At 64.9% G+C, this 20,811-nt stretch overlaps 2 protein-coding genes and 1 long non-coding RNA gene across 5 annotated transcripts in view; 2 read left to right on the top strand and 1 right to left on the bottom strand.

The window, feature by feature from the left end:
* Nucleotides 1-1,459: 1,459 nt before the first annotated feature.
* Nucleotides 1,460-6,639, top strand: PRR36 (proline rich 36). Its single transcript, XM_087425580.1, has 6 exons — nucleotides 1,460-1,794; nucleotides 2,367-2,641; nucleotides 2,758-2,857; nucleotides 3,101-3,213; nucleotides 3,307-5,493; nucleotides 5,661-6,639. Exons 2-6 carry the CDS (start codon nucleotides 2,374-2,376, stop codon nucleotides 6,176-6,178), a joined length of 3,186 nt encoding a protein of 1,061 aa, XP_087281706.1. The 5' UTR covers nucleotides 1,460-1,794; nucleotides 2,367-2,373; the 3' UTR covers nucleotides 6,179-6,639.
* A 2,213-nt stretch (nucleotides 6,640-8,852) lies between these two features.
* EVI5L (ecotropic viral integration site 5 like) overlaps nucleotides 8,853-20,811 on the bottom strand; it is a 31,100-nt gene continuing 19,141 nt past the window's right edge. Inside the window, exons 11-19 of one of the 3 annotated variants that reach the window (XM_087425584.1) lie at nucleotides 17,237-17,290; nucleotides 15,008-15,160; nucleotides 12,778-12,906; nucleotides 11,224-11,364; nucleotides 10,996-11,151; nucleotides 10,758-10,904; nucleotides 10,577-10,672; nucleotides 10,397-10,492; nucleotides 8,853-10,294 (exon numbers count right to left, since the gene is read on the bottom strand). In XM_087425584.1, the coding sequence (XP_087281710.1) occupies nucleotides 10,016-10,294; nucleotides 10,397-10,492; nucleotides 10,577-10,672; nucleotides 10,758-10,904; nucleotides 10,996-11,151; nucleotides 11,224-11,364; nucleotides 12,778-12,906; nucleotides 15,008-15,160; nucleotides 17,237-17,290 (1,251 nt within the window). In that variant the 3' untranslated portion in view covers nucleotides 8,853-10,015. Of the gene's footprint in view, nucleotides 10,315-10,396; nucleotides 10,493-10,576; nucleotides 10,673-10,757; nucleotides 10,905-10,995; nucleotides 11,152-11,223; nucleotides 11,365-12,777; nucleotides 12,907-15,007; nucleotides 15,161-17,236; nucleotides 17,291-20,811 lie in introns of all 3 variants that reach the window. The other 2 variants (XM_087425585.1, XM_087425587.1) reach the window with 2 other exon arrangements.
* LOC147912175 (uncharacterized) lies at nucleotides 15,138-19,143 on the top strand. The gene is made up of 3 exons (XR_015550282.1): nucleotides 15,138-15,485; nucleotides 15,717-15,788; nucleotides 16,369-19,143. It is a non-coding gene; the product is annotated as an uncharacterized LOC147912175 (long non-coding RNA).

Here is a 20,811-nt window from a genome sequence, read left to right as displayed (position 1 = left end):
ACCGCCCTGTTGATGGACATTTGAGGGGTGTTTTTATAAGTGGGCAGTGTCCAGATCCCAATGAAATGCAGGATGGGTTCAGTGTTGCCTTGGAGGGACCTTGCACCATAGAAGGCAGGAGGACGCTGCTGGTGAATGTGTGGGTGGGCAGGCAGGGGAACCAGGCTGCTGTCATGCCAGAAGGCGCTCACACAGGCGACACTGGGCAGACCTGGGGAGGAGATGAGGCTGAGAATGACCCAATCCAGAGGGCAGTGCCCTGGGGGGCTGTGAGAGGGCACCCTCCCAGGCTGAAGGGAGGGTTCATGGAGAGGATGGGTTCTGAAGATTAGCCGCCACCGGCCAAAGCAGGACATTCGGTTCTGATCTCGCCATCTTTTTCTTTCTTCCATTCCCGGAACCTCAACTGTGGGTACAACTCTTGAAGCCAGAAAATCCAAACCCTTGCTTCCAGCCACACCCTGGTTAAGTCTATCTTCCTTCCTCCCAGCTCAGGTTCACCCAGGTGTCAAGTGCCACCCTTCCCTGTCCTGTGCACGTTAGCCCCCTGGCGGGGGCCGGGGGGGAATCTCCACCCGAGGATGAGCTGCTCGTGTGTGGGTGTGATGGGGGAAGGGGTGGGGCAGAGGGAGCTGGCTCTTTGGGATGGGGTATGGGGTGGCTAAGAGTCTGCAGAGATGAGGCATCGAGGCTGAAAGCACAGTGTGTGCGGGGGACGTGGAGGTGCAGGAGGGCTCCTGGTGTCAGTCGGAAGCGCAGGGCAGCTGAAGTTGGCCATCCCCCTCTTCACACTTCCACCTCCTCGGTCCCCCATCAAGGCCCTCCACTGAGACCCCTGCACCAGCTGGCGAAGTCACCAAAATGACACCTCCCACTGCCGCCGGCTGGGCTGGAAACCACCGATGGGATCGTTTCTGCACCTTCATGCCCCCATTTTGACACCTCCCAGCCCCCCATAATCTTGGCCTCCCAAAGCCAGGCTCTGCCAGGAAGCCTTTGCTGACTTGATCTCGCCCCTTCCTGTGACCTAGGAGGGTGTGGAGGGGGGCAGTGCCCCACCCTGCAGAAGGCTGGCTCACTTCTCTCCCTCCCTCCCATCCTTCCCTTATGTTCCCCCAAATCCGGGGTCTACCCCTAAATTCCCAGGGCTGCATTCTCCCAGTAGTTCTCCCTTCAGTCAGGTAGGGGGTTTTCTGGGGTCTGGGAAAAGCCTTCGGATATGAGATGGGTGGAGGCCCCAGGGACCCCGGGGGGCCCGGCTTCCGCGGTCGCGAAGGCGGGGACAGGGACCAGGACACGGATCCGCCGGATTGGTAGATTGGGCCCGGGGCGCGATGGTCCCGCCCCCTGGTTGCCAGGGCCCAGCCTATCCGCGTCCAGGCAGGCCTTGGTCGCCAGGTGGCTGGATGGGGGGCCTGGGCAGGTGTGTGTGTGCGGGTAGGCGGGGAGGCAGGGTCAGGGACCCCAAGGATTCCCCCTGAACCCCCTCTCGTGGGATGTCTGGGGTCCTCAGGCGCAGCCGCGGACACAGGCCTTCGCGGGACCGCGGAGAAGCCGCCCCTCCCTCCAACGCGCGTTCCCTAATTCCCAGCGCGCTCCCGCCGCCTCCCGGGTCTGGATCGCGCGCGCGCGCCCCCGTCTCCCCCGCCCGCGGTCGAGGGGCGGACCCGGCTCCCGGCGCCGCCGCCCGCAGCCCCCTCCCCTCGCCTTCCCGCCGCTCGCGGCCGCCGCGGAGCTGCCACCCAGCCCCACCCCGGGCGACCCAGTGTGGAGCGGCGGGAGCCGGAGCCGGAGGTGAGCGCCGCACCAGCAGGTGGAGGGGGCCGCGCGGACCAGGGGCCGGCTGGGGGAGGGGGACGGGCTCGGGACGCGGCTCTTTGTTTCCCTGAGCCCGTTCGCGGGCAGCCGGGGCCGCTCCTCCTCCCGGCAGGTGCCGGCATCCCTCCGGGAGGTCCGGGGAGGGCGCCGGGTCTGGCGAGGGGACCCGGGCGTGCGCTCCCGTCCCCCTCATCCGGAGCCTGTGGCCGCCCCTTGTCCCCGAGGCTGGTCGTCTGGGTCTCTGAGGGGGCGAGGCGTGGGGCGTGGATCTGGGGTCCTGAAAGGAAGCAGAGGCGAGAGAGGGGGGTGGGCTGGACCAGGCAAGGCCTGGAGGCGGGCGGTGGGGGTGGGACTGGGGGACAACCATGAGCAGCTGGGCTCGTGAGAGGGTGTAGGGGTGAGTGGGAGGGAAGTGGATCGAGGCCGAGGTTTGGGCGCCCATGAGTGGCGACGCTGGGGAAGGGGCAGCGAGGTGACAGGACCCAGGTCCCTGCAGGCAGCGTAGCGGTCCCGAATCCGGGATGCTGATCGGTCTGTCTCCTCCTCAGGTGCGGGATGGATAAGAGGGACAAGGCCAGGGCAGGGGCCGCTGCGCGGACGCCAGCTTCTCGCCCTCCTGGCCTTCCGACCCCCAGGCCCCCAGGGTCTCCTCGACCCCCTCCTCCAGTAACCAGCGCGGCCCTCCGAGTTCTGGGAGCAGCGGCAGCTGCGGGGCGAGGGCCCCTGGCGGAGCGAGCCGGGGGCATCCGGGGAGCCGCTCTCCAAGAGGCTGGTCCCCGGGTGGGACCAGCGCGGAGCGCCGGGACAGGACCCCGGAGCCCAGGTACCCCAGCCTCTTTCCTCGATTCAGACCCCATCTTCCTGCCCCCCTTTCCTTCTGAGGCTCCAGCCTCCCCCTCCTTTCCCGGGCACCGCGTTGACTGGGCCTTCTCCCCGCAGCCTCCAGGGCCCCAGCGGCTGGGAGAGGGGAGCGGACCCCTGCCAAGACCTCCAGCCCGGTCTCTGTCTCTAGCCCGGGGCGTGCCAGCGGGACCGCCAGGTAACACGCCCCGCCACCCCCAGGTTCCCCAGACAGGGTTAGTGTCACTATCTGGAACCTTTAATTTTACACATCAGTTGGGGCGTGGGAGTACCTGCAGATCGCTGGGCGCACATTGTGTGAAAGCCATTATTGGTCCACAGAGAAGGCATATGCCCCATTTCACAGATGGGAAAGTGTAGGCTTGGGAGGTGAAAGAAGGAGCTGGGGCTCTGCCCTGAGCATGGCCCCTTCTGTCCCCAGGCTAGGCCCTCTTGGGCAGAAGGGGCTCCGGCCCCCAGCTGAGGAACCTGTGGCCAGAGGAAAAGCCCCAGAAGCGCCCAGAAGGAGCGCCCTGAGCGCCGGGGCTCGGAGAGGTGCGTGACCTGGGGAGGAGTGGGGTTCCTGGGCAGTGAGGGGGACCAGCTCAGTAATATTGGTAACCCTTGGGCCTTCTGTTTTGTCCCCAGACTCTTCTGGGCCCACTCCAAGCGCCCCCTCCCCGGCCATCTCCCGTCGGTCCCGGGCTGCAGGCGCTGAGGGCGGTGTCCCCCGGGCAGCTCCAAGTGCCCGGCCTCGACCCCCGACCGAGGCCCCCAGGAAATCAGTGAGCAGCGCCGCGGAGCCGAGCCCCGCCGCCAGGAGGCGACCCAACGCTGGTGGGGGCCTCCAGAGGCCAGCCTCGCGCCCCCTGGGCTCCAGCGCCACCCCTCTGTCCTCCCCAGCACGCTCCGGGGCCTCGCTGGGTGGAACACCCCGGGCTCTGGGGCACCCCTCGCAGCTCAAGTCCAAAGGGCTGCAGGCTCTGCGCCCCCCGCAGGCCACACCTCCAAAGAATGGCACAGACCCTGGGCAGGGCCTCTCTCCTCCTTTGGCTACACCCACTCCGCCTCGTGCGACTGCACAGCCCGCACTGCCTCCCCATGTCACAGCCACACCTCTCCCGGACACGCTCCCTCTGTCTCTACCGACCACGCCCCCTTCCCAGGTCCTCACTTGCCCTTTGGCCACGCCCCCTCCACTAGCCCCGCCTTCTCCCTCTGCTCCACCCTCTCTGCAGACCCTCCCTTCTCCGCCGGCCACACCTCCTTTGCAAGCTCCACCCGCACATCTAGGTACATCCTTTCCCGAGGCATCCGCCTCTCCTTTGGCCACCGCCACCATTCTGGCTCCATTCTCTCCATCAGTGTCACCCCCTCTGCAGAGTATGCCCCCCACCCAGGCTTCTCCGGCCTTGCCCCATCTTCTGACTGTCCCCTCTCCCTTGGCCACACCTCCTTTGGCGGCTCCTCTACCACCAGCCACGCCCCCTCTACAAACCCCTCTGTCTCAAGCAATATCTTTGCGGAACCCGCCTTCCCCCCTAGCCACACCCCGTCTGGAGGCCCTTTCCGCTCTGACCACGCCCCTTCCGCGGGCCGGTCCTTCCCTGTCTCCGCCCTCTCTTCAGGCCACGCCCTATACACTGGCTACATCTCCCACACAGGACCCTCCGCAGGCTTCTCGCTCTCCTCTGACGACGCTCTCTCTGCAGGGTCCTCCTCCTCTAGGCTCTCCGGCTGCCTTGGCCTCACCGCCTCTGCAGGCCCCTCCCTCTCCCCTGTTCACGTCCCCTCTACAGGACACTCCCTCTCCTCTGACCCTGCCCCCTCTACAGGCCCCGCCCTCTCTGCTGGCCACGCCCCTTCCACACACTCCACCTTCCAGGACCACGCCCCCTCTACAGGCCCCTCTCTCTCCTCAGTCCCTGCCCCCTATACAGGCCCCACCTTCCCTGACCTTACCACCTCTGCAGGCCACTCCCTCTCCTCAGGCCATGTCCCCTCTGCAGGCTCCACCTTCTCCAGGATCACCCCCTCTGCAGGCCATCCCTTCTTTCCTGGCTATGCTCCCTCTGCAAACCCAACCTTCTGTGGCCTCGCCCCGTCTTCAAGACCCTCCCTCACCCCTGGCCACGCCCCCTCCACAGGCTCTATCTTCTCTGGCCTCGCCCCCTTTGCAGGCCCCTCCATCTCGCCCTGCCTCACCTCCTCTGCAAGCCCCACCCTCTCCCTTGGCCACGCCCCCTCCGCGTGCTTCACCGTCTCTGGCCTTGCCTCCTCTGCAGGCCCCTCCCTCTCCCCCTACCGCACCTCCTCTTCAGGCCCCTCCCTCTCCCCTGGCCACGCCCCCTCCGCAGGCTCCACCTTCCCTGGCCCTGCCCCCTCTGCAGGCCCCGCCCTCTCTTCCTGCCTCACTCCCTCTGCAAGCCACTCCCTCTCCCCTGGCCGCGCCCCCGCCGCAGGCTCCGCCTTCCCTGGCCGCGCCCCCTCTGCAGGCCCCGCCCTCTCCCCCGGCCTCACCCCCTCTGCAGGCCTTTCGCCGCCCGCCGACCCCGGGTCCCGATGCCCCTCTGCCGGGTCCACGGCTGACCCTGGCGCTGGCCCCGGGCCCACCGCCGCCGCCCTCGCGCAGCCCGTCCAGTACGCTGAGCGGCCCGGACCTGGCGGGCCACAGCAGCAGCGCCACGAGCACGCCCGAGGAGCTGCGCGGCTACGACAGCGGGCCCGAGGGCGGCGCCGCGGCCTCCCCGCCCGCCGACGCGGAGCTCGCCGCCTGCCACCCGGCCGCCTGGAGCCGAGGGCCCGCTCCGCCGCTGGCCGTCCGCGGCGCACAAGGTCAGCAGCCCTCCGGACCCCGCCGGGCTGTGGGAGGGGCGAGGTCCAGGGATGGCGGGAGGGCGGGGTCGGGGGCGAGGCTTCGCGGCCCGGGGGCGGGGCAGTTGGCCTGGGGGCGGAGCTAAGGGAAGGGGCGGGGGCTCCCTCGGCCCTTCTTCTCTCCCCAGGAGCGCCCCTGCCTTGGCCTCCTGCTGCCGGGTCGGGCTCCGCTGACGGCCTGTGCACCATCTACGAGGCTGAAGGGCCCGAGTCGGCGACCCCCGCCCCAGGCGCGCTGGATGCGGGGCCGGGGCCTGGCGCGGGGGGTGGGAAGCCGGCGGCGGGGGCGGGGGCGGGGGCGGGGGCGGCCTCCCGCGGCGCGAAGCCGGCGCGCCTGGGCGAGCTGCCGCTGGGGGCGCTGCAGGCGAGCGTCGTGCAGCACCTGCTGAGCCGGACGCTGCTGCTGGCGGCCGCCGAGGGTGCCGCGGGTGGCAGCGGCGGTGGCCCAGGGGGCGCAGGGGGTGGCGGCGTCGCGGGGGGCACCCGGACGGCGCTCAGCGACGCCGAACTGGGCCGCTGGGCCGAACTGTTGTCTCCCCTGGACGAGTCCCGCGCCAGCATCACCTCGGTCACCAGCTTCTCCCCGGACGACGTGGCTTCCCCGCAGGGTGACTGGACCGTGGTGGAGGTGGAGACCTTTCACTGAGCCAGACCCTAGCCCCGCCCACCAGATCCACCCCTGCCTTAGGGCCCGCCCCTCCGGTTACGCCTGTCTTAGACCCCCTTCCCCTCTTGGAGTTCGGCTCCAGGTGGATCGGTCTCAGCCCCCTAGAGCCCTAAAATTTTGGCCCAGGCTCGCGACCCACCCACAGTTTTGACCTTGGTCCTCCCCTCGAGCCCCGTCCCCCGGCCTAGGCCCCGCCCCATGTCCAGTGTACCTTCTGCTGCGCGCCCGAGTTTGCAATAAAGCCGGGACACTGCAGTCTGTGCGCCCTCGCTGTTGCCCCGGGGACCGGGGCTGGGGGCCTCCCCGGGGCCGAGCAGAGGGCGGGGCGGCGCGAGGGGTAAGGCCCAAGCCGAGCTGGCAGCTGTGCGGAGCAGGCTGTAGCTCTGGCTGAAGGCCTTTCCGCCCACCGCTTGGCGGTGCACCTTCTCCACTGAGGATAAGGGGCGCGTGAGGCGGGGCTGGGGTGGCACCGGGCGCTGCCGAGTCCCCATGCGTGAACGTGGGCGACTGCAGGAGGGGCCCCGGTGGGGCCGCGTGACCGAGTGGATGGATGAGCCAGTGCGTGGACAGCGTGGATGAACCACAGAAGCTATACTGGGCCAGGGGAGCCGGCGCTCCCAGGCGGAGGGGGAAGACACGTGGGGAGGGCTTGCTTGGGTCCGAAGCGAGGGTGCGGACCCTTCCTGAGGTCCTTCCTCACACTGCGCAACCCCCTTACCTTGCAGGCCCTGAGGTGCGGGAGGGAAGGGCGGCCTGAGACCGATGGCGATCTGGGTTCCCTCCGGGGCCTCCCAACCCTGCGCGCACTGCCCTCTGCTCATCGAGGAGGCTGTAGCGCAGAAGGCAGGCCTGCAGCTGGGCCCGGGGTCGTCAGGAAGACCCGGTGTGGGGCGTAGGGTCCTCCTGGGCCAGGCTTTGCCAAGGATTCCTTGTCCTTGGGGGGCCTGCAGGGAAGGAGCAGCTTCTCCCAAGGCTGGGTGGGAGACTCGGGAGTCTTTACATTGCCCCCTCCTCTGCAGATGTCCTCACCATGCCCCTCTGTGCCTCCCAACCCATGGGCGTCACCTTTCCCCCCAACTTAGGGTGTCCCCCCCCCCAGGCTCCTCACCAGAGCCAACCAATGTCTTCACTTGTCTCCCTCATCAGAATTCCTTGCCCTTCCTCCTGCAGCCCAGTCGCCTTGACCCTGGACCCCTCAAGCCCCAGCTGGGGCCTTTCTTCCAAAGTGCCCCCCCATTCTTTGCTCTCCGAGGGTCTCCTGCTTCACACCAAGAATGATGGAGGCCTGGCAGGGGCCACACTCCCCAGGGCAGGGTAAAGGACAGAGTGGGACCCCTCAGCACTGTCTCTGCCCCTACACCCAGTCCCCATAGTGCACCCTGTAGCCAGGTTTCTGTCAGACACAGATCACCAAGTCTTGCCTGACCCCAGCCCAGACGCGGCCACCTCCCAGCCTAAGGTCTGAGAAGAAATCAGTCCCGTCCCAGTGGCCACTGCTGCCTCCACCCCTGGGGGCCAGTGTTGGGGGTCGGGGCGAAGCATGCTCCCTCACTCAAACTGCGAGTCCGGTGGAAAACTCCAGAGGTTCCCTTCCTCACTGGGACCTGGTGAGGACCCAGGTCTCCTTGTTTCCAGTCACTGAGACAAGCCCAAGGGTAAGGGCTGATCCCTGACACACTGGGTAGCTGAGGCCTCAAGGCCAGCCACCAAGAGGGAGCAGGGCAGAACCTCAGATGGTCCCTCCAGGACCCTGCCCCATCCCGGGGAGCCAGCTGGGGTGGAATTACTCCATGGGCACAGGAGGTGATGGTGGCCCCCTCACTTAAGCCCACCATGGCTCCCCACTGCCCTCAGTTCAAAGCACAAACTCTGGCTCCTGACTGGAGAAGCCCCTTCCTGGTCTGGCCACGCCCACTCTCTCCTGTTTCTTCTTCACAGCCATCAGGTGCCTTGTGCTGGTCCCTGCCTTGTCTCACCTTTTTGCTTTTGCCCTTGGAGATGGCTCTGACACCCACCAACTCCTCCAGGAAGCCTTCCCTGATCTCCCTACACATTTGTCTATTGGGCACTTGCCACACTAGCCTGCAGGCTCAGCCCCGACCCCCACCCCGGTGTCTGTCTCCTCCACTACAGTGCGGACCCCTCAGAGCCAGGCACAAGGCGGAGCACCCAGAAGGCCTCGGGAAGTGTGTGCTGAATGATCACTACCATATCCTGCATCTTCCTGAAGCCCCGAGACTCCGCATTCCTCCAGGTCTCTCCAGGAGGCCCAAGCTAGGAAATCATGCTCCCCCCACCCCTCCCCGCCCTCCCCATCTCCAGAGCCACGCTATAGAGGTCCATTTGTGAGCCTAACATCCAAGGTCCACTGTGATTTGTCCCCCATACTGTCTCTCCCACCCCCACACTTCTGCTCACACTGAACCAACGAACGCCCTTCTTTCTTCTCCATAGAGCATCCCAACTTGGCGGCCTCTTTGGCCCCTGCTGGCCTTCTATGACCTTTCCCCCTGATTCTTAGGCTGTGGGAGGCTCCCCAGGGCAAGGACAGCCAGCTCCCCTCCCCACTGCTTCCTGGGACAAGGGGCTGGGGCCCCACGGTTGCTTGCGATCCCCCCCCACCAGGCCTGCGCCTCTCAGGGTCCCCTTTCCGTGACTGTGTAAATACACTTTATTTTCCATCTTTCCCGCCTGGGCGACATGTGGAGTGTGAACAGGCAGTGTGCAAAATGGTGGTGGGCAGTGTGGGGGGCACATGGGAGAGCCCGAGATGCCCACACTGGTCCCCAGGCTTTGTAACACTGAGGAGTGGGCGACCAGGGAAGGGGACTGAGCGTGGGTCCCCACCCAGGAGGCGCCAGGGAGACTGCTTGTGACATGGCTCGAGGCTCCAGGAGCACCGAGAGGGTCAGCCCCGAGGGTCATGAGGCCTGGGGGCAAGGGGTCTAGGGTATCGCTGGACTTTGGCACCGTTCTTGGCTCTGACTCCACAGAGACCACGGGGCCACCACAGGGAGGCTCCTCCATTGGGGCCTGGCCCTGGCTGGAGGGTGGGGCTGGGGACCCAGGGAAGGAGGGAAGTGGAGGCTGGGCCCCCCCTGGAGAGGAGGCTAGCCTGGGTGGGGGAGCCCCTCCATCACTGGCCAAGACAGGGTGATGGGACATCTCATGGAGGAAGATGTGGGGCACTGGGGAGAGGGGTCTCATGACATCCTCACAGCTGCTCTGGCCCCCAAGCAGCAGGGACAGACAGTGCCCAGGCCTGGGCTGGGTCCCGCTGGCCACGCACCCCAGGTGGCCCTGCACAGTAGGGGGGACTTTGGTTTCTGCTGCAGGGGCCATGACACCTGCACCAGGCAGGAAAGCCCAGCCAGGCCATCTGTCCCTGGCGGCCAAGGGTCCCCAGGGGCACTGCGGGGGGGTTCCGTCCAGCCCAGAGCTGCCCTTTCTTCCTCAGGCCTCCCTAGGTCCCAGGCCCTTCCTGGCAGGGCCGCCCTTGTCCCAGAAGGAGGCCTGCTGGGAGGAGGGGGCTTCCTGCCATCGAGTCCTGGGCCCTCTGGGTCGTCCGGGGCCCTCGCTGTTAAAAGGGGCGGACCCTCCAGGGAACTGGGCCCGGAGGAGTGCCACCAAGATGGGTAAACACTGCTGGGGAGGGTGGGCCTGCCGGGGACCCTGCCGATCCTCAGATCCGGCCCTGCCCTCTGCGCCCTGCCGCCCTGGGCCTAGCCCTTGGGGCCGGCCGGAGTATAGGCGCGGCCGGCGGGCCGGCGGAGGAGCGGGCGGCGGCCCCCTGCCTCCGGGCGCGTGGGCACGGACTCAGTTGTCCAGGCCCTGGCTGTAGGGCGCGGCCAGCTCGTCGGCGTCGCTGTCCGAGCTGCCCTCGCTGTCCTTGGCCGGCCGCTCGAGACGGCGGAAGAAGCGCGCGTCGCGCGGCGACAGCGGGTAGAGCGAGTCCTGCAGCGCGGCGCCCACGCCCACGCCGAGCAGCTCCTCGTCGGACGAGGGCAGCGAGTCCTCATCCAGGTGCCGCGCCAGGCCGAGCCCGTCGAAGGCCAGCGGGTCCTCGAAGGGCGGCGGGCCCTTCAGCAGCCGCACCTGGGGCGGGGACCGGGGCGCTGGGGGCGGGCAGCGACGTTCCCACGGGCCGATCGGCTGCCAGGCACCCCTCCCCCGCTCTCCCGCCCCTCCCGCGCTCACCTCGGCCTTCAGCTCCTCGATCTGGTCCTTGAGCTCGCGGATGTACTGCGACGAGTCCGAGTGGTTCAGCTGGCCCTGGATGCGGCCCTCCTCCCTCTGCGGGCGGGCCAGGGCGCGCGGGGTCACGGCAGGCCCCACCCCACCCCAATGCCCGCGCGCGGCCCCGGCCTCGCCGTTCACCTGGATCTCCAGCTCGGCGATGCGCTGCCGCATCTCGGCCACCGCCGCCATGCTGTCCGCCTCCCGCAGGCGCACGGCCATCACCTCCTCCTTGCTCTGGGGTTTGGGGGGAGAGGGCAGGTCAGGCGGCGTGGCGGGGCGAGGGGGGGCCAGGGCAGCGGGCAGGCGGGGCAGGGGGCACCTTGCACTCGGCCTCGGCCTGCTTGCGGCGGCTTTCGCTGAGCTGCGTCTGCAGCCCCTTGTTCTGCGCAGCCAGGTACTGCAGCTTCTCCTGCAGCGCCGCGCGCTCCGCCTCCACGCGGTTCAGCAGGTTGCGGTGGATGTGGTCCTGGGGGAGGAGGGAGGGCGGGCGGACGCGCGGGGTCACGGCCGAGCCAAGGCCGCGGCCCCCCAGCCCTCCCGCAGACGGCGCGGCCCACCTGCGTCTCGAGTTCCACCACGCGCTGCCGCAGCTCGCGGCCCTCGGCCAGGGCCTGCGCCTCGCGCAGACGCACGCTCATCAGCTCGTCCTGCAGCTCGCCCAGGACCAGCTTCCGCGGGGACTCCTTCCAGCGGCCGCCGCGGGACAGGTGGGCCTGGCGGGCGAGGTCGGCGTCAGCCCCCCCGGGGAGCCCGGCGCACGGGGCCGCGCGGGGCTGGGCCCTCACCTGCCAGGTGTCCGAGAGCTCCTGCAGCTGCAGCTTCAGCTCCCGCGCCGAGGCCACGGCCTCGCCCTCCCGCACCTTGAGCGCCTTCAGCTCCTCCTGCAGCCGCGCCACGTTGTTCTCGTCGGGCAGCGAGCTGTTCCTCTGCGGGGCGAGAAGAGCTCAGCGCCTGGGGCAGCTGCGCAGCCTCGCGGCCCTTCCTGCAGGGCCGAGACCCCCGCCAGCCCCACGTGTCCTTGGAGTTCCACCTTGGGCAGCCCGGCTGGGAGAGGGTGCACCCTGGACCCCAGAATACAGGGAACGTGGACCAGGCCAGAGCAGAGCAAACCAGAGATGCTCGTCTGAGAAATGGGTGTAATAACAGCACCCACTCTCTCCCAGGGCAAGCCCCACAACCATGGGGCCTCCATAAACGTTACTGCCATCACACCAGGCAGCTGGGCCGGGGCAGGTACTTATCCACCTGGGAATCAGATCCGTGACCAGCCCCGGGCCCTGCCCCAGCAGGAGCTGAGAGACCGTGGATTTGGGCCCCCAGGCAGCCCCTCTCCCTGGGGTCAGGCTGAGGGCGAGCCGAGGCCCTGTCCTGGCCTCCCAAGGGCTCAGCGATGAGAGATTTGTGGTCCAGCCTCTTGGACGACAATCCAGCTTGTTGCACCAGGTCCTCATGACCCCTGTTTGGGACTGGGAGTTGGGGGAGGGCGGCAGGATGACTGGGTGCACGTTGCCCTCCTATGTGGAGGGAGGGAAGCCCAGCTCTGGGCTGGCTGATGGGGACTGAGAGGCCGATGGCCCCATGCAAGGCTGTGGCAGACACCCCACCTGGGAGGGGACCCAAAATAGCAAAGGCTCAAGGGGGTGGGGAATGGCTCCCGCTGTGGTGTGAGTGGGTCCTGCTGCCCTCTGGTGGCCAGGGCACCTCCCTTCTGGCGGTTCCGTGCGAGTTGCAATACTGAGTCAGCACTGAAAGCAGGTGGTGGGGGGGACCCAGGAGGCCTGGTGCTCCCTGCAGGGCTGCAGGCAGGAGAGGGCAGCCCCCAGTCGGCCCCCTTGGTGGTGTCTCCATGGGGCAGAGCAACCCTGATGGGCTGGGCCTTCCGTCCCCTCCCTCCATCCAGGAACCCAGGGCCAGGGGGAGACACAGGTGGGTCGGGCTGTCTGGAAGCCCACGGAAGCCACCGCACTGCTGGCCCTGTGCCTGGTCATGAGGGCGAGTGTGCCCCTCGTGGAGTCGTGCTGCTTCGTGTGTGCCCTGTGTGTGTGTGTGTGTGTGTACCTCCAGGGTTTGGGGGGGGTCTGGGGGTGAGGGGCCCAACTTCCCATCTGCCCAGACCCTCCTGTGGAGACCATGGCGGGGAAGCAGGGGACGAGGGGGCCAGGGAGGTGCCCGGGGACTTCCGGGCAGCGGGGATCTGACTCCAGGACACGTCCCACGGGTCCCCCTGGCCGCCCATTCTCTCGGGCTAGTGCTGGTGATGCCCCTCCCGAAGCGAGCCCAGTAGCCCCAGCTCTCCTTCCCAGAGTTTCCCCGACAGCCGCCCGCCTGCCCAGCCGCACCTTCTCCATGTCTAGAACCTTGTCCTGCATCTCCCGCAGGGCCCCCAGCGTCTCCGTCTCCCGCAGCCGCGACTGCTCCAGCTCGGTCTCCAGGTGGGCCACGAAGTCCTCGGTGAGGCGCGGGTTATCCTGGGGGCAGGCAGAGGGCTGCGTCGGCCCGAGGCTGTGGCAGGAAGGTGGGCAGCCTTTCTGGGCTGGGAGGGGGGCTCAGGCTGGGGGTGGAGAGGAGAGCAAGGAGGAACCCTGGGTCCCCCTCCTGTGCCTTCTGCCCTCCTGGAGGACAGCTGGATGCCATGGCGGCCCTGATGCTCTGTGCCCGGGGGTCCTGGCACTGGTGTGGCCGGCCCAACCTGGCCTCCTTCCTGGGAACACCACCCAGAGGGACCTTCTGAAGGGGACCTTCCACAGCCTCAGGATGCCCCGGGGGATGCCAATGACTGGTTCCCACGATTGCTGGGGTGGGGGTGCAGGATGGGTTCTCTGAGGCGCCCTTCCTGCTGTGCGGTCAGTGGCCTAACCACACAGTGGGAGCGGGGGTGGGGCTCAGGGCATCCTGCCCTTCCTTCTCTGTGCCCCTCCTCTCTACCGCCTCCATTTCCAAACAGGAAGGATAGGGAAAGAGTTGGCTGGACTCACTTTCTTGCAGTGCCCAGAAGGCTTCTCAGAGGTCCCCAGTGGGGGGCCCAGGGGTGATGGGTGCCACCTGGACCCAACAGCGGAGACCTGGCTTGTGGGTGAGGGAAGCTCCTGTGGCCACAGCCAGGTCCCCATCTTGTTGCCCCCGGGGCCTGGCAGGGCGGTTCTCTGCGAGCTGGCCCCAGCCCCCCACCCCCGCCCTGCTCTTTACTGCCTTCCTGCCCAGCTGCCCAGGCCTGCTCGCTGCCCGTGACCACTGTGGGCCTCTGAGGTCCGTGGGTGTCAGATGGGTGCTGAGCCTGGGCCCTGCCAGGCTGTGCCTCCTCCAGGAGCCTCTCGTGGAGACGGAGACAGCACTCAGGGCCAGCCAGCTACCGCATGGCTTCCCTCTGCCTGCGTGGCCTCCTTGCCTCCATCTCTGCATCCCTTAAAGGCTGGAGCTCAGGGGTAGCAGGTGGATGTCTGTCTGGCCAGAAAGGGGGCATTGTGCCATGGGTGGCATGAGCCCAGCCTCGGTTTCCCCATCAGCTATGCTGCCTCAGATGGAGGTGGGGCTACCGAGCTCGCAGGTGGGGGCAGGAGGTGGATGCAGGCGAGAAATGATGAAGCTTTGCCTCCCTGGCCCCAGGAGCAAAGAATCAACTCGAATCCCTCAGCCAAGGCCTGAGCCCAGGTCTCCAGGCCTGGCTCGGTGGGGGAGGGTCTTCCTCAGTGAATGACCCTTCCTTTTCCCACTCGTTGTTTCTTAAGCACCCTGTGCTGTCTCCACATCGGGGACCCCCACCTCCCTGCCCGGCGCTGCTGGGTTCAGCACCGGATCACAGGGGGTGGGGGAACCTAGAGCATCTTTCCCTGCCCTTCCAGGGCATGTGCTCAGGCCTGCGCGCGAGCTTGGGGGCCTCAGCGGCTGGCCGGTCCTCACGTGAGGAAGGCAGCCTGCTGGGTATGGCTGAACAAAAGGCCTAAAGTCCCCTCCCAGAGAAGCGGCCTCTTCCCGTGGTGCTCCAGCCTGGGGGCCCTCCCACTGCTGATCAGGAGGTCACGACCCCACAACAGACGTGGGGTGCCCCCTCACCCCCGCCCTGCCAGCTCAGAGCCGTGGGCACAGACCAGACCCTCTTCTGACGGCAACGTCCAGAGCACTCGAGGAGGCGGGCCCCTCCCCTGTCCCTCGGCCTAGCTCCTACCCTGCATGGCTGGCCCCCGGGGAAGCGCGAAGTCCTTCAGGCCCTGGGGAGACGCCAGGGCTCCCCCAAAGAATCACAGCCCCATCAGCCGAGGGAGGGGCCCTGCAGGGACAGCCTGGTTCCGGGGCCCTCGTGCCGGGGCTGGGGGCCAGGGAGGCCCACTGCTTGGTCTCAATGCAGCAGGCCTGACACCCCACGGGGCGGTGGGAAATGGACACAGGATCCCCCCACCCCTAGCGTGGGGCTGGGGGAATCTGCGGTCGGTCTGGGTTTCTCCTCCCCTGCCCCCCCGTCCCCCCAACCCCCACCCCCCCGGAAGTCGAGGGAGGGCTGATCCCGAGTCAGTTGCGCATGATCCGCGCCGGTGGCAGGCGAGGGGCGTGGCCCAGCCCGGAGGCCCCGCCCACCTGGCCTGGTACCTGCTGCTCCTGCAGCTGGCGGATGGTGCTCTGCGCCTTCTGCAGGTCCTCGGCCGCCGAGCTGCACTGCTGCCGCACCACCGCCAGCTCCCGCTTGATGACGTAGTTCTCCTCGGCCTCCTGCGCCCGTGTCACCTGCCCCTGAGCACAGCGAGGACACGGTGCCGTGACCCTCTGCTCACAGCCCAGGCCCCGCCTCGAGCCCACCGCAGGGGAGGCCCAGAGGGGGCGGAGGCGGGGCGGAAGGGAGAGGATGAGGCCTCCCGCACTCAGAGCCTGGGATGGGGCGCCCCACGGGGCCCGGGGACGTGGGTGGGGGGCAGGCAGGTACAGGACACCGGAGGAGGCCGAAAGAACAGACCCACCGGGGTCCAGGCTCTGTGGGGCTTAAACGGAGAATGGGGCCCCCAGGCCGGGGCTGCAGACAGCTCCTTTCCCTCCCTGCTTCGGTCTCCCTCTGTCCCAGGTGAGGAGAAATGAGTTCTTAGCCAGGGCTCTGCTGGTGAGGGTGGGGGTCTGGGGGCAGACGAGGCCCCAGAGGCTCAGGGCTGGCTCTTCCGGGCGGGGTTGGGAGGTGGAATATACCTCTCCCAGGGCCTTCTCCAGTCCTGAACCCTGGGGCGCCCACCTGCCAGGGGCTAGGACCCCAAACCAGCCTCACCCCCTCATCCCACCCAATTTGGGCCCCCCATTCCAGGCTCGGAGCCACCAGGTGGCAGGCAGAAGCTTCCAGATAGAGCCATTCAAGATAAGGCAGCAGCAGAAGCAGGTGAGTGAGAGAAGATGGCAGGCCTTGCAGGTAGGAGCAGAGAGGAGCTGAGGGACCAGAAGGGGTGTTGTGTGTGTGTGTGTGTGTATTTGTGTGTGTGCTGGGGAGGTTCTGCGCAGTGCACACACCAGGGCCTAATGCTGATACACCCTCAGGGTTCCTGAGCCCTCCTGGGTCCCCACCTGTGTTCCCTGGAGGGAGGAAGCTTTCTGTACATGTGTGTACACACATTCACAGACACACTCACAGATGCACCCACATGCGCACCCCCCTCTCTCCCCTGAGAAGCGGTCCCCAGCCGCCCCCATGCACAGCACCCGGCCTGCCCCCCTCGCCCCCGGGATGGCCGCGGCCAGGGAAGAGGTGGCTCCTGGCTGTCGTGTGCGGGACAGGAAGGAGGTGGGAGAGGGAGACGAAAAGCTACAGTACCTGGATTAACCTATCAGCCAGAGCAGCGCTCTCCTACCCGGCCGAGGGGTCCGAGCGACAGGGGGAGGAGGCAGAGCGGAAGGCGCGGGGACAGGAGAGGGGGAGAGACAGACAAGAACCACTTGTCACTAATGCAGTGGACTATCTCTAGAAGCAGGGGAGACAGGAGTGAGACTGGAGAACCAGAGAACCAGCAGGAGAGGACCCGGAGGAAGACCAAAGCCAGAGCCAGCTCCGTCCTGGAGAGGGGTCTGTGTGCGAGTGGGGAGGCGGGGTGCCCACGGCTGCACCCTCTGGGGTGGTGGACCCTCCAGGGCCGGCCAGGCTGGGGCCTCCCGAGTGAGGGAGGAGGAGCCATCCCTGGAAGGCGAGGGACGGGGGTGGCAGCGCTGGGCGGGAGGGTGTGTTTTGACTTGGAGGCGGAACAGGAATTAAGGTTTTGGGGCAAGGACAATAAACTCATGTGGACGATCTGCTCCCTGTGCAGTGGAGGGGCAAGTGAGAACGAGGGAGGAGCAGGAGGTGGGGCCCCCACCTTTAAGCCATCTTTAAAAACAGGTGGGGGGCTGGGGTCAAGGCCGTGGCAGCCCACTGAGGCGCCGGGACAAGGCCGCCCCCTCCTCCTCTACTCTGTCTCCTGTCTTTTGAGGGTGAGGCTTCCAAATTACAGGGTGGAGTGCCTTGTGGCCTGATTCTGGGGCATCTAAGTCACAGAGGCCATTCTGCCTCCTTCCCCCCACCCAGGCAGCCCGGAAGGGCACACAAATGGATTGTGGCGTTTGTGGTTCATTAGGTTGTAACTCAACACCCAGCCCCAAGCCAAGTTTCCCCAAGGCCCCCGTTTATATGGCAGCTCAAATCTCAGTGGGGCTCATGGGGGCCCGTGGAATTTACGCCACGCTCCTCTGAGCCTGCTGATCCAGGGCAGGGCCAGGGCAGGGGGCTGGCTGGCCCTCTGGCTGCTGGGTCCTGCTGGGCCTGGAGGGTTTGGTGGATGGGCTGGTGGCCACGCCCCTCACCTTCTCCAGGGTCTCAATCCGCTGTTTCAGGAGCCGGTTCTCGGTTCGAAGCCTCTGTCGGGGGAGAGGGGAGAGCATGTCAGAGCCCGCCCCTAACTCCTGTATACACAGAGATCTGTCCCCTTAGGGGCCGGGCCACCTCCAGGCAGGACAGAGCTAGCGTTTTCCATTCTGGGTCAGTAATTCCAGAAATCAGGGCCAATTCCCATTCAGAATGGCCCATTAGTTTTTTTTTTTAAACAAACCTTGGTTCAGTGATAATGATGTGCGAGCTTTTATGGACAGGCACTGTGTGTGTGTGGGGCGGGCAGACGGTCAACCCATCCCCTCCGTGGGACTCTGTTTCTGCCCCACACCTGGGCCTTTCAGGGGCCAGTGTGACACCTACCACAGGGCAAAGGCCTCTGCCTTTGGGGGAAGCTGCTCTCAGATCGTCCCTGCCCCTCACTGCTTTGCCCGGAGCCCCGGGGTTACATTCTCAGGGGACAAACTCCCCTCAGAGTTTGGGTCTGGGGGGGGGTCTCGTGGGACACAGGGGGTTCCTTCGACTCAACAACTATGTTTCTGTGACCCACCGCCAGCCAGCTTATACCCAGCAGTTGTCATTTCCCCTGGCCGGATTCTGGAGATGGTCTCTCTGGCTTTCGCCTTCCGTCCTGCACTGATGGATTTTGGTTAGATATTTGTGGTTTCAGGTTCCCCCACAGCCTTCTGGGAAGCAGATGCCTTGTATCTAGTCCCTACCTACGTACCCTTCAGAAGTAGCTACACAAAGAGTTCCCATCAGCAGATGAGTGAGGGTCCTGCCTCCCTGTGGATCACACAGAACATTGCCTGGTTTCTTCCGGGGAGAGAGGTGATGGAAATACCCAGAACACTCCCAGGTAGCGACTGTGGTCAGAGAGAATCGCAGACTTGATTGATGGTCACTGAGTCATGTCGTGGGTGGGGAAACGGAGTTGGAGCCGGGCAGGGTCTTGCCGGAGCCTCCCAGCACAGGCCTCTGTTCCTCATCGTGATCTAGAACCAGAGTCCTGACCTCTCACCCCTGGGTTGCTCTGTCTGCTTTCTGGCCTGAACCCACTGTTGCACAAGCACAGCCATCCTTGGAGGAGCTGACGTCTCCAACCCACAACTCACCTCTCTTGCCCACTCCAGACGGAAAATGAGACAGAAAGAGTGAACAAGAACTATGAGCGGCTATGCACTAATCAGGCTTTTGTGTGTGTGTGTGTGAGGAAGATTGGCCCTGAGATAACATCTGCCAATCCTCCTCTTTTTTTGCTGAGGAAGGTTGGCCCTGGGCTAACATCCATGCTCATCTTCCTCCACTTTATATGGGACGCCGCCACAGCATGGCCTGACAAGTGGTGCATCGGTGCGCGCCCGGGATCCGAACCTGCGAACCTGGGGTCGCCGAAGCGGGGCGTGCATACTTAACCGCTGTGCCACTGGGCTGGCCCCAGGCTTTTTTTTTTTTTTAATTTTCTATATTTTTGATGCTTTGACATCCTGGAGAGATGGCCCCTGAGGTTCTAGCTAATTCCTAGAGAGAGTAGACAACCTGCCTGTGAGCGCACCTGTCACATGCAAACTGGCCAGTCTAGAGCCCACACCCCTCGCCACCTCCTGTATCAAATTCTCACACCATGCCAGTCTTCTTCTGGCCTAAGTTGTCCCAGGACAACTAGGGACCACCCCTCTAGCCCAGAGCCCCTGAAATTACTCAAAAAAACGTGTTCAAATTTGCCTATGCTGCCTTGCCACTTCCTTCCCATGTAAACCACAATGAGGCTCCTGCCCTGCTTTCCTCTCGCTCCCTCTGCCTTCTGACTGGGCCTGGTGCTTCCCCGTGTGGCCCTGCATGGTGGGCATGCCCCCTCCTCTTGGGAACTCTGAGTAATAAACTCTCCTTTTTTTTTTTTTTTTGGTGAGGAGGACTAGCCCTGAGCTAACATCCAATGCCAATCCCCCCCCCTCTTTTGTATTCTTGAGGAAGAGTGGCCCTGGGCTAACACCCGTGCCCATCTTCCTCTACTTTATATGGACGCCGCCACAGCATGGCTTATCAAATGGTGCATCAGTGCGTGCCCGGGATCCGAACTGGTGAACCCCGGGCCACCGCAGTGGAGCGCGTGCACTTAACCACTTGTGCCACCGGGCTGGCTCCCGACAACTGCCTTTAAAAGGAGAGCCACGCTGCAGCGGCGTCCCATATAAAGTAGAGGAAGATGGGCACAGATGTTAGCCCAGGGCCGGTCTTCCTCAGCAAAAACAGGAGGATCAGCAGATGTTAGCTCAGGGCCGATCTTCCTCACACACACACACAAAAAATAATAATAAAGGCAGTTGTCTCTGTGTCTGTCACCTTACCAGACCTGATTAAAACAAATCCCAGGTACAGTTTAAAATAGGCTAAAGGTGAAAGACCAAAGGGCAGGGCCAAGGGAGAAGGCATCTGCCTGAATCCTGTAAGGCCTCTGGGGCACTCAGGCTCCTCTTGTGGGAAATTTCTAGGCTGGGCGTATGGTCCGAGGTTCTGCTGTGTCCCTGCCTACTGCTGGGCCCTTGTGGTCACCAGATGGGAGCCGTCCCTTGTCTGTGCATGAGCAAGACACACATACACGTTTGGACTGGTGCATCAGTCAAGCTGCCATTCCTGAGAAAGGGAGATGCTGAAACATTCAGGACACAAAACCATTTCTGGAAAACCTACAAACGCGGCCAGGACAATGATGCCCTTTTGCCCCCTCAGGTATGGGCGGCCAGTGACCTGGATTCTAATCTGGGTCTCTGCCTTTCTAGAGGAGGTGGGGATAATGATGATGGTGGTGGTAATAATAATAATAATGATAATTTGAACAGCAGAACAAGAGTCATCCCCATTTTGCAGAAGAGGTCACTGAGGCTCAGAGAGGTGAATTCACCTTCCCAGATCACTCAGCTGGGTCATGGGAGAGCTGGGATTTGAACCCTGGTCTGTAGGACTCCAGTCCCAGCCATTGTGGGACTCTGCCCCTGTAGAGGACAGAGCCAGGCTCTGTCCGTTCGGGGTTCGGGTTTGTGTTCATGTCTGTCTTCCCACCCCCACTGGACTGGGGAGCCCTCAGTATCTGCTGTGACTCTGGCACACAGTAGGTGCTCAATAAATGCTTGTTGACTGAATAACTAAAACCATGTGTGGAGGGATGAAAGCAAAGGGAAGGAAAGGGAGGCAAGTCTGGGTTCAGGAGCTCTGCATACTCAGGAAACCCCCCGTGATTTTGTGGTTTATAATAAGAAATACATATTTCGTTCTGCCCCTCCCCAGTGCTGGCATGGAGCCCCTAAAACCCTAGGAATTTCCTAAGTTGTAAGAGCGATAAAGGTGTCTTTTGTTATATTAATGAAATGACCTTTAGAAAGCCCCTGGGTCACCTAAGGAGGGACGCTGGTGGCCAGGGGACCCAACCCTGTGATTAGAGGGTTGGAACTTTCAGCCCCATTCCTGGACCTTCCGGGAGGGGAAAGGGCCGAACCAATTGCCAATGGCCAGTGATTTCATCAATCACGCCTGTGTAATGAAACCCCCACAA

The sequence above is a fragment of the Ceratotherium simum genome, chromosome 39, assembly GCF_057802395.1.
Source record: "Ceratotherium simum simum isolate JZ-2026a chromosome 39, ASM5780239v1, whole genome shotgun sequence".
Lineage (NCBI taxonomy): Eukaryota > Metazoa > Chordata > Mammalia > Perissodactyla > Rhinocerotidae > Ceratotherium > Ceratotherium simum.
This window is presented reverse-complemented; position numbering and strand designations above follow the sequence as displayed.

Coding starts and splice junctions, on each gene's coding strand:
- PRR36 (XM_087425580.1), top strand. CDS start 2,374: ATGGATAAGAGGGACAAGGCCAGGGCAGGGGCCGCTGCGCGGACGCCA. Junction 3,214..3,306: donor GAGCGCCGGGGCTCGGAGAG/GTGCGTGACCTG, acceptor TTTTGTCCCCAG/ACTCTTCTGGGCCCACTCCA. Junction 5,494..5,660: donor GGCCGTCCGCGGCGCACAAG/GTCAGCAGCCCT, acceptor TTCTCTCCCCAG/GAGCGCCCCTGCCTTGGCCT.